Source organism: Raphanus sativus, chromosome 5 (genome assembly GCF_000801105.2).
Source record: "Raphanus sativus cultivar WK10039 chromosome 5, ASM80110v3, whole genome shotgun sequence".
Classification (NCBI taxonomy): domain Eukaryota; kingdom Viridiplantae; phylum Streptophyta; class Magnoliopsida; order Brassicales; family Brassicaceae; genus Raphanus; species Raphanus sativus.
Window position 1 is genome coordinate 23,208,305 of NC_079515.1, and position 12,258 is coordinate 23,220,562.

At 36.4% G+C, this 12,258-nt stretch overlaps 1 protein-coding gene across 1 annotated transcript; it reads left to right on the top strand.

Annotated features, from left to right (window-relative positions):
• Window positions 1-9,777: 9,777 nt before the first annotated feature.
• LOC108859607 (protein POOR HOMOLOGOUS SYNAPSIS 1) lies at window positions 9,778-11,925 on the top strand. The gene is made up of 8 exons (XM_018633519.2): window positions 9,778-10,084; window positions 10,264-10,380; window positions 10,517-10,582; window positions 10,705-10,805; window positions 10,879-11,270; window positions 11,367-11,419; window positions 11,544-11,571; window positions 11,689-11,925. The coding sequence occupies exons 1-8, from the start codon at window positions 9,815-9,817 to the stop codon at window positions 11,745-11,747; spliced, it is 1,086 nt and encodes a 361-aa protein (XP_018489021.2). The 5' UTR covers window positions 9,778-9,814; the 3' UTR covers window positions 11,748-11,925.
• Window positions 11,926-12,258: the final 333 nt, after the last annotated feature.

Consider the following 12,258-nt stretch of genomic DNA (forward strand, 5'->3'; position numbering starts at 1 on the left):
GTGGAGGACGGTGAACTCTATGATCGTAGGATGGGTGAGGGCGTCTCTATCACCGGCGATCAGGTCTACCGTAACTTTCACGCCAGACGCAAACAAGTTGTGGTGCGATCTGAAGAGGAGGTTCTCTGTTGGAAACGCGGTGCGTGTACATCAGTTAAGGGCAGAGTTAGCGGCGTGCAAGCAAGATGGGTCCAGTGTTATGGACTACTTCGGTCGTTTGGTGCTCAAATGGGAAGAACTTCTCAACTACAAACCGGTTCCTAAGTGCTCTTGTGGTGCTTCAGAGAAGTTCATGGCGGAGTACGAGGAAGAGAAAGTTCACACCTTTCTGATGGGACTAGACGATGCACGTTTTGGTAATGTATGTACTAACATCATCGGCATGGAGCCCTTACCTGATCTCAACTCAGTGTACCAGAGGGTAGTGAGAGAAGAAAGGCGTCTGCTAACAACCAGAACCGAAGTAAAACAGGATGCAGTCGGGTTTCTAGCTAAAACTGATGGAAGTCCGAGTGATGTTGCTTCGATGAGTAACCTGATGGCGTCTGCTACACGTAATCGTGGAAGCTCGCTTGTGTGTAGTCATTGCAGCAGACCTGGTCATGAGAAGAAGGACTGCTGGCAAATTGTTGGCTTCCCCGAGTGGTGGACAGAGCGTAATCAGAACGGTGACAGAGGAGGTGGACGCAGCAGAGGAAGAGGACGAGGCCGCAGTCAGACGAGAGCTAATGCAGCTCAAGCAGCGACCGGTGGAGCTCCAGGATTTACCAGTGAGCAATGGGCCTCTCTAGCTGCTTTACTTGAGCAGCAAAAGGCAAATCCGATTCCTGATAAGTTAAATGGTAAGCAACAGACCGGTGAGGTGATCCTTGACACCGGAGCATCTCATCACATGACCGGTGATCTAGCTCTACTTACCGATACTGTCGATATCATTAACTGTCCTGTAAGCTTCGCAGATGGTAGTCAAGTTCTCGCATCTAAGAGTGGTTCTCTTAGATTGTCAGACAAGATTACTCTGTTGCATGTTATGTTTGTGCCTAATCTAAATTGCACTCTCTTGTCTGTCGCCAAGCTACTGAAACAGACCGGTTGTCTAGCTGTTTTTACTGACACTCTATGCATGTTGCAGGACCGTTTTACGAGGACCCTGATTGGAGCAGGTGAAGAAAGGGATGGCGTTTATGTTTATCGGGATGTTACTATGGCACGAGGCTACAGAATCAAAGCCGCTGAGGACAAGACATTGTGGCATCGGAGATTAGGACATCCTGCTTTTGGTGTTTTAGGAAGTTTACCATTTGTTTCTGGTGTTTTAGACAATAAGGATAAGTTTGGTGGTTGTGATATCTGTTTCAAATCAAAACAAACTCGAGGGGTGTTTTCTGAGAGTATTAATAAAGCTTCAATTCCATTTGAATTAATACATGTAGATTTGTGGGGACCTTATCGGAAACAAGCTTCCTGCGGTGCCGTGTACTTTCTTACGATTGTAGATGACTTCTCACGAGCTGTATGGATACATCTGCTGCTTGAGAAAAGTGAAGTCAAGACAGTGTTGCCAAATTTCTGCAAACTGGTTCAGCGACAGTTTGGTCACTCAGTGCAGAAGGTGAGGAGTGACAATGGCACTGAGTTTGTCTGTCTATCTAAATACTTCGAAGACAGTGGCATCATTCATCAAACGTCATGCGTAGCTACCCCACAGCAGAATGGCCGAGTCGAGAGAAAGCATCGGCATATTCTCAACGTGGCTAGATCGTTGCTGTTCCAAGCGGACCTTCCTACCAAGTTCTGGGGCGAAAGTGTGCTTGTTGCGGCTCATGTTATCAACAGAACACCTTCCAGCTTGCTGCACGGGAAGACACCTTATGAATGCTTGTATGGCAAGGCTCCTAACTACGAAGACATCAAGGTGTTTGGTTGCTTGAGTTTCGCGCACAAGAAGTCTCGTGACAAGGATAAATTCAAGGAGAGAAGCCGGAGATGCATTATGGTGGGCTATCCATATGGTAAGCGAGGGTGGAAACTCTACGATCTCGAAAGCCACGAGTTCTTCGTATCACGGGATGTTGTTTTCAGAGAAGATACTTTCCCATATCGTGACAGTATAAAGAAGTCAGGCGTCGGTGAAGTCGTGCCGATTGCTCGCGACACAGGCGTGTTTCTTGAAGATTCAACACATGTGGACTCCAGGGGGAGTGTAGTTACAGTTGTGACAGAGACGGTAACACCAAGTGTAGTAGCGACTGATGGAGTTGAAGCGACTGAAATAGTCACAGACACAGAGTCAGTGCAGTCTAAACCTGATGGGAAACAGGCTACTGAGGAACAGATGTTGGGAAGAGGGCATCGAGTGTCTCAACCCTCTGTCAGACTCAAAGACTACGTGACATACAACTCACAATGTCTCATCGATAAACATAACGCCACTCCAATCTCACCTGCAACTCCTCCATCAAAGTCCTCCAAGACGGTCTCAGGTAACACGTCCTCCTATCCTCTATCAGCATATGTTACTGACGCCGTATTTTCCAGGAAACATCAAGTGTTTCTCGCAGTCATAACAGAAGGAACAGAACCAAAGAACTTCAAAGAGGCTATGTTGGATCCCAAATTCAGAGATGCAATGTCAGTAGAGGTGCATGCGCTTGAAGAACAGGAAACATGGGATGTTACTGAACTTCCTAGAGGAAAGAAAGCACTGGCATGTATGTGGATCTATAAGTACAAATACAATGCCGATGGCACTGTGGAAAGACCAAAGGCTCGGCTGGTAGTCTGTGGGAACAGACAAGTGGAGGGTGAAGACTATGACGAGACTTTTGCTCCCGTAGCCAAGCTAACTACAGTGCGAACTCTCTTGGAAGTAGCGGTTGCTAGGAACTGGGAAGTACACCAGATGGACGTGCACAATGCATTCCTCCATGGCGACTTGAAGGAAGAAGTATACATGCAAATGCCTCCTGGATTTCAGGCTAAAGCGCCTGGCAAAGTATGCAGACTGAAACGATCTCTTTACGGGTTGAAACAGGCACCAAGATGTTGGTTTGCAAAACTCACATCAGCTTTGAAGAAGTTTGGGTTCAAGCAATCTTATTCTGACTACTCATTGTTCACATACATTAAGGGAGACAGAGCATTGCGTGTACTGATATATGTCGACGATTTGATCCTAACTGGTAACGATGCTGTGATGATGAGTAAATTCAAAGTATACTTGAATGAGTGCTTCAAAATGAAGGACTTGGGAAGAGCCAAGTACTTCTTGGGTATCGAAATTGCAAGGGGGCCAGAAGGGATGTTCTTGTCTCAGAGAAAATATGCATTAGACATTATAAAGGAGGCGGGATTGCTTGGGTGTAAGCCAGTCTCGACACCTATGGAACAGAATCACAAGCTTCTGTCAGATGCTGGACCGTACTATAACAATCCTGCGCGGTTCAGGAGATTTGTTGGGAAGCTAGTTTATCTCTCTATCACGAGGCCTGAGTTAAGTTATGCAATTCATGTACTCTCTCAGGTCATGCATAAACCAAGAGAAGCGCACTGGGACGCAGTAGTGAGAGTCATGCGGTATTTAAAGGGATGTCCGGGACAAGGGATCATGCTTAATGCTGTGAGTGATCTTCGTCTTCGTATATTTTGTGATGCAGACTGGGCAGCATGCCCCAATACGAGACGTTCCTTGTCATCATTTATCACTCTACTCGGGAACTCTCCTATCTCTTGGAAGACCAAGAAGCAGGACACTGTGTCCCATTCGTCGGCTGAAGCCGAGTATAGATCCATGGCAGCCGCGTTACGAGAACTGAAGTGGCTAAAGCGACTCTTGTGTGATATGGGGGTTCAACACACGGCGCCTATGGAGATGTTCTGTGATAGCAAATCGGCATTATATATTGCGAATAACCCTGTGTTTCACGAGAGAACGAAACACATTGAGTCTGATTGTCATAGTGTTCGAGATGCTATTCAGGATCGAATAATCGTTACAAGACATGTGCGTACAACGGAGCAACTAGCAGATATAATGACCAAAGCTTTGGGAGCTCCTGCCTTCAACTACTTACTGTCCAAGTTAGGTGTTCGTAACCTACATTCACCTACTTGAGGGGGAGTGTTAGCGTACGATACTTGAGGAGCACGCTTCGCTGGAGATATACATGAGTTGTTACAGAATATGTGTAGAATATAATTTAGATACTGATAAGTGAAGATCTATTGTTGAGATCTCTTTGTGATGTATATAAGCTTGTCGTACGCTGTGAATAACATCAACACATTCTCATCTCTCTCTTCCTTAGTTTACACTTTTCAAAGTTCAACTTCTTTTTTTTTTGGTCTAATAAAAGTCCAACTTCTCCATTTGTTCATCTCATGTTTTACTTAAAAGTACCATAGCTAAACCATAAGTTGAAAGGAAAGTCAAACTCTTTGAACAATACCTCAACCTCATTATCCAATCGCAATCAACTTTTTGGGCTTCAACTGCAGTAGTCTGATTCGTACGTAGTTCTTGCATTCACCGAACATAATAAAATCTCAGTCTACCACTAATCCTAAAAGTAAAGATAAGTATCCAATACTATGTTCCCTCTTTTTGCAGGTTCATGTTTAACAAAAGAGAACAACTTGGTTAAATACGTTAAGCTACTTTTAACATCACTCTCTGCAAGTCAAACGGAGAACCAACTACCATGAAGACAAACGTGGTGTAATAACCAATCATGATGAAACAAAATCAATCATTCTAATACCACTTAACAAATCTTACCACTTTTCAAATCAGACTAGATTCAATCAAGGCGATAAGCACATATAGTCAGAGAGAATTTGCAAGCGCATCCTCAAGGAAATGAATCAATATCATGGGAACACATCAAGTATATGATCTGAAACATTGTCTTCGTCCTGGGAGACGTTGCCAATGGGAAGAACACAAAGTAGTTGAACACGAGATCGGCTATTAAATTAAGGGTTTATGACCTGATGGGTAAAGAAGCTTGAGAATCTGGGGAATGAAAAATCATTGATTTCTTTTGTTAAAGGGTTTATGAAAAATCAATGATGTTATAGTGGATGAAGGAATCTCAGAGGTAGAGACTGAACAATGTCTCTCTCTTTTTGTTTTGAAATCTCTCCAAAAAAAACTGACGTAGAGGTGGGATTTCACTATCACTATTTTTAACTACAAAACGGTGGAAAGTCTCCTCAAATCCATTTTATAACTTTTCTTTTTAAAAAGTTGTTTAGTTTTCAATAACACTGGATTTGATTTGGTCTTTATGAATTACTGATTGAATAACAGAACACTTTAGATGATTTTTGAAGACTTTACATAAATCTCATATTCAATAACAGGTGATTTGAGAAGATATTTAGAAATCATTAGTTGAATAACAGGTGATTTTAATGAAAAGTTAAAATCTCTTAAAACTCTTAGTTCAATACACTCTCCTTAGTAATCTCTTTTGTTTCATTCAAGCTTTAACATAAGCTCTAATGGATTTTTCTAACTACGCTAAGTTTATGTAAATAATATTTTTCGTAAATTATTCATATTCTTGCCAAAGAAATATCTTGAATAACTAGCTTTCTCAAATGTGTACATCAAATATAAAACAATTTACAACCAGCGGGAAAGACTGTTGAACTATCAACATCTGGATTTCTCGATTCAAGGTATCTAAAATATAAGTCAACTAATGTTAAAGCGTTTCGCCATGGTAAAATAAGAGCACCTCCAACAATGAGTGTTAGAGGTGATTCTATTCTAAGTATTTAAGAAAAAAATAATAATGATACTAGGAGAGAGAAGACAAAAAGTTCTAGAGGTGGAGATTTTTAGAAACTATTAGTAATCCCAAAAGACTCATGTCATCATATAAGAAAAAAATAGTGTTTTTGTTGATCTTAACAAAAAATATAATTGACTAACTATAATACTAACTAGAACTTGATATGTGTCCCCGTGCGAATTTTGATTAAACTTGTGTTCAATGTAAATTCATAAATTTTTGGTTTTATAAAAAAGTCTCATGTAAATTTTTATGTTTTGTAATTTACATATAGAGTAGAATATATAATTTTATAATATAGATGTTTGATGATAATTTTTTTTAATTTGAACATAATTTTATATTAAAAATTTATAATTTGATGCAATTTGATGTGATTGTAGTGTTTATATATTAACATGTTGTTTTTTTGTTAATTTATTTTAAAATGAAACAACATACTAAATTTTTAAAATTTTGCATTACTTTTCTATGAATTACTATTAATTTATGATATTTTTTTTTTCTGAAAATTGAACTCTTGAAATTTTTATATTTGACTAAACTTAATAAGGTAATATTATATTTAAAAAAAATTATATAACATATACTCTATATTTCAGTTTGTGTTTTTATTTTTACCACAAAGAAACAACAACCATTATAATTAATTAAATTAAATTTATATTAAATACAGTGGTAAGATCTGTAATTAAAAATACAAAAAAAAATTACTTAATTTGTTATAAATGCAATGGCTAAATGTGTAAATAAAAAAATATTTAATCTGATATCTATGTTTCCAAATTATTTTCACTTATCATATTATCTATGTTTCCAAACAGTACTAACAATTACTTCAGTTTTAATAATATATTTATTTTTTTCTTTAAAAAAAATAAATAACATATACTCTATATTTCAGTTATGTTTATAACGAATAAAAGCCCTATAAATATAGTCACCAATTGTTATCGAAGCTGACTTTTGTTTTTACTTAGTTAAATTATATAACTTAAATATTATTAGTTGCCATTTTTTAAAATGATCGTATGCGCGTCATCTATCTATCTTATTAAAACAGAAACATTACAACTTCTTCTAGGTGGATTTTAAAGTTGGATCTTATGTAGTTAATGTTATATTAATCTACTTATTATTAAACATACCTTTTTATAAATAACTAACATCTCAATAATTAATATTAACCATTACCATAGTTTTTCACTTCTTACCTTATTATTATATCTACTACACATGTTTTCTTATATTGCATATATCTTACTATAAGCTAGATACATCCACTAGCATATTATACTATAAGATAGATTATTAATAATATATCTACTAACATATAATACTATACGACAGATTACTAATAATACAATATATTATCTGTATTCATTAACTTGCATCTATCAATATTAGCAATACTATGAAGACGACTAACTCTATACTTTGAACCTATAAACCATGATATACTAATTTATAACAAAAATGATATTAATGTTACAAATTAATTTTTATAAAAATTATTTATAGCAGCAATTTGTTATATAAGATAAATTTAATCAAGACCCAAATCTTTTTCTTTTCATGTTCAGAAAAAAAGAAACCTACGAATATATACCATTAAGTTAGCCAAAAATCTTCCGAATAAATAGTAAATCTCACCAACCCAAAAAAATAAATTAAAAATATAACAAAAGATATTATGTTTGAAATTTAGCTCATTGGATCGGGTATAAATCTGTTCATTTCAGGTATGAGTTTTTCGAGTTCTCAACATTTGGATCTAAGTAGGTATTTGATTTTTTTTGTTCGGATCGATTTTTTTGTTCCGAATCATTATAACTTTTTATATTATAAATCTTAAATAATATACAACATGTATATAAAATATGTGAATCAAAAGATAAATCCGCGCAGGCGCGCGGGTCATGATCTAGTTGGTTGTAAAGTTCTACTCCCATAGAGTCTTTCTTATATTGTGTAGAGAGGTCTAGTCCATAGAGATATGAGACTACTTAATTGTTTCCTTAAATTATACTATACTGAGTGTCATTTTCAAAAATTAAATCTATAAACCAAAAAATGTTACTTCCAAATTGTAGCTCCAAAGAATGTAAAAGTAACAGAGTAGTTGACTTATTCCTATTCTTTGTGTGCAAACTTTAAGTTCATCCATTTAAAATTATAGGTTACAGAAAAAAGAGAGAGAGGGAATTATTGTCTATCTTCAATAAAACATACGACAACAGAAATTAAACCAAATAGAGTTTGATAATGTAATGACCGCAACATCAAAGCCACAATATCTAAGGAGATAGGCCTTTTCTCAAAAAAAGAAAAAAAAATTCTAGGGAGATGATCCATTCATAGAATGCACATTTTTGTACAGATTAGTCTTATAAACTCTTTCATTGGTCCCGAATCCGAAAACTAATTATAAAACACACATAATTGCGGTGATAAAAGTCACGACAAAGCCAGTAAACTACACCAACTCAGACCTACAAAAAAGGGGAAAAACAGAATAACCTATCAACTAGGTGCATGTCCACGATTTCGCGGATTTTAATATTTTGTAACAACAAATTTATTATAATTTATCAAATTAAAATATTTTTTTTTCATTCTGTGTTTTTTGTTAAATATATCCCAAAGTACAACTTTAAAAAAGATAAATATAATTATTTTAAATATTTTTTATATTTTATATTGATAATTGCAGTAAAATCAGCTGTATATAATATTCATGATTCAGTTTTTAATCAAATTACTATAAGTTTTGAAGGTATATAATACTGAAACTTTTGAAATATTTTATATAGTTTAGAAATACTTGATTGCTAAATATAATCTTATGAAGCATTATATATATTATGTAAATCACATATTTAACTACCATAAATTATTTTGTGCAATATATTTATGTCGTTTTTGTCAACAAAAAAATTATGTCGTTTGGATAATGATAAAACTGGATCTTGAACTGATTTTCTTACTCGTAAAATAAATAAAAATTTGAAAATTCATTAAAAAGTCAAATTATAAAAAAAATTCTCAAACTCTCTATATGATCAGACATCTGAAAAAAACCATTAAGTGATTTCTCAATTAATATAATAAAATTTTTAAAATTGCTTTATAAATTAATCTATAGCTTGTATAAATGCCTTAAAACCTCTTATCATAATTTAAAACATATGGAAAATACAAAACAAATTACTATTCGAAAACACTAGAGTCCACATTGTACAGGTCATCAAAAAGGCCATAATGGATTTAAACCAATGGAAGGAAACCTTACAGTTTAATGAATCAGTTACATCAGATAGTAAAGAAAATAATTATCACTCTATTGAAGATATTCTGCCTCGAGAACCATATTTCTACTGTATTGTAGATGCTTCTTGGAAGTCTCCTTATGAAACAGCAGGCATAAGGTGGTCCTTATATAGTCCACAAGGCACTCTCATTATCCAATCCAAGGAAGTTCTACAATAACTCCAACAAACTCATCGCTTGAAGCTGAGGCAATGGCAACCTTGCTAGCAGTTCAACAGCTGCACCGACTGCGATATGACAATGTAATGTTTCTAAGAGACAATGCACAACTTTACAAGAGCTTACAAGATTCCAACCACTTATGCAATGAAGCCACAACAATGGTAATGGACATTCTAATCTTTTTAAGCTCAATAAGTATTCTTTTAAGAAAGTTTCTACAAATCTTGTACATTATGTTGACCTGTTAGCAAAAAGAGCCAGATTAATGAACCAGCAATATGTAATATCATGGCTAGGTAGCTGACCATTGTACTATGTTTTGAGCTAATGAAAATGTGTCAAAAAAAAAGCACAAATAAGAAACAAATTGAGAAAAGCATTGGGCTTTTGGGCCCAATTTTAATAATCCGAGCCCATGGATGCTGGAAATCTATGACTTCGCACAGTTACGGTTTTTAAAATTCCACTCGTTAGATAATAAAAAAAGAAAATTCAAAATCGGAGGAAAAATCGGAAGGAAGATGGCGGGATCCCTAACTGCATCAGTCCACCGAGGAAACGCGGAGGCTTCGGGAAATCTCCGATGGTTAATCAGCTTCGCTCGGTTTATTCCGTTTCCATCCTCTCCATCTCCGTATCCAGGACTCGTTCCTCTCGGAAAGAGAGAGCTGAGCTCGTCGCCCATAGGCACGTGGCTGTCCACGTCTTTCTCGAAGGTGTATCTCACTCTGGTGGACGCAGTTAACAGATCCGATGCGATTCTCTCCGTCGAACTCGCCGGAAAAGTCCTCGTGAGTTGAATCTCTTTAGATCGGATTCGCTAGTTGCTACTCCTGGTCTTTTGTTTGGATCGGTGGTTTCGCGATGGTTTAGGCTTATTAGATTTCGTGAATCGGATCTATCCATGTTTGTTGATTGTAGTTTTGTGGAGTGATTTGGCTTCACTGTTGTTTGATTGTTCAATCTACAGGAAGAACACTACATTTCAAAGCTGAATTTCTCGTGGCCTCACATGACGTGCGTTTCTGGATTCCCACCTCGTGGTAGCCGAGCGATTCTCGTTAGCTACATGGATTCTGAAAACGAGGCAACCTCCTAACGCTAGAATCTCTTTTGAAAGCTTCATAGTGTACTAAGATTTGATAGTTGTTCACGAGTTAGATACTTCAGCAATGTGATTGAGATCGTATTGCTTCACTGTGATTGTTGATCTTATTCTCCAGATTCAAAAGTTCGCTTTAAGGTTCTCCACATGTGATGCAGCGGTGACCTTTGTTGCAGCTCTTAAGGTTAAATTACTGCAATGAGCTGCTTTATACATGTTGGTTTGAGATAGAGATGATATCTCATTACCCTGACTTCTGTTTTATAAGCCAATGATTCATTCCTGTGTTTGTGGTTCTGTTTGCAGGAGAAACTCAAGGGCTTAGAGGAAGCTGGGATCCAGGAACGTGAGCCTGATACTAGTTTCCAGTCAGATTACAACACTGGAAATGAGATTATCATCCCCAGGTTAGATCACATTACAGTGTTGCCAATTTGTACAGGTGTTTTAGCCTTTAGATATGGTAAATTCTCTTTGCAGAGCCACTGAAGAAGAGCCAAATCTGTTTAGACCTCCTAATAGTTATGTTCCTGAAATGTTACCAAGGCTCGAGTATCAACAATCCGCCACTGCGGAAGAGCCAAACATGGTTAAACATCTTGGTAGCTATGTTCCTGAAATGCAACCAAGGCTCGAGTATCAAACTGGTCAGACCTTCTATACACCACAAATCGCCGCTGTGGAGGAGCCAACCATGGTTAAACATATTGGTAGCTATGTCCCTGAAATACAACCAAGGCTTGAGTATCAAACTGGGCAGACCTTATACCGACCACAATCCACCCTTAGTCAAATCCCTAACGATTCTTTCAGTAACCTCCCTCCGAGTTTCACCACCTTACTCTCTGGCTGCTTCCCAAACTCCACTCTTGGTAATCCCCACTATGATCTGGCTTGTTCTAGTTTAAAATGTATAGCCTTTTTCATACATTTAGTTAACAACTTTATTCCCATGAAACTGGGTATAGATGCAGGCCAAACAACTATAAAGCAGGATCCTGAGCTAAAGTCACAGATACTGGTACAGCATAACAACTCGAGTTTTGTTTCTTTCACAAAACTCTCTCTCTCTCTTACTACACACCAATACAGTTCTAATGATTTCTTATGGTTTTTTTGGGATTCAAACCTTTTTGTTTTGACAGAAGTACATGGAAGATTCTTCATTTCACGGTTTGTTTTCCCTCCAACACTTGCACACTTTCCGTTTCAGAACTTACATTCCAGCTTACTTCACTTCATAGATTTCAAAAATGTATATATGTAACAATTTGTTTCCTCACTATCCAGACATGCTGCAGAAAGTAGAGAGAGTTATGGAAGAAATAGGAGGTAGCTGGATTCCCTGAGTTTCATCTCACATATATATTCACAATCTCAATCTTGTTTTCCAAATCCAGTATATTTTGTTTGATGCAACGTATATGGTTCAGACATTGTTGATACTCTTTGTACTTGTGAACGCGAACACTGTACTAGTGTACTTTAACATTTCTGAATATCAAATGCCCACCCTTATAAGCTATAGTTTTCTTAGTTATATCAAATTTCATTTTCCTTGTTATCAAATTTGAAATTTGAATATCATATATCTGGTTAAGGGGATCTCAAACAAAAAGAAGACTTTCTGTTTTAAAATTTGCAAAACTCTATATATGATATTTTATAAGGGCTTATCTATCTCCTGTCCATATTTTACTCTATTTAGAGAGTACATGGAGTAAAAAAATATGAAGCAGAAGATGAAGATACTCTAAGGTAGTTTTTACCAAAACTAAAATTTTAAATTTAACTTTAAAATTATTTACCAAAACTAAAATTTTAAATTTAGTTTCAAAATTATTTACCAAAATTGAAATT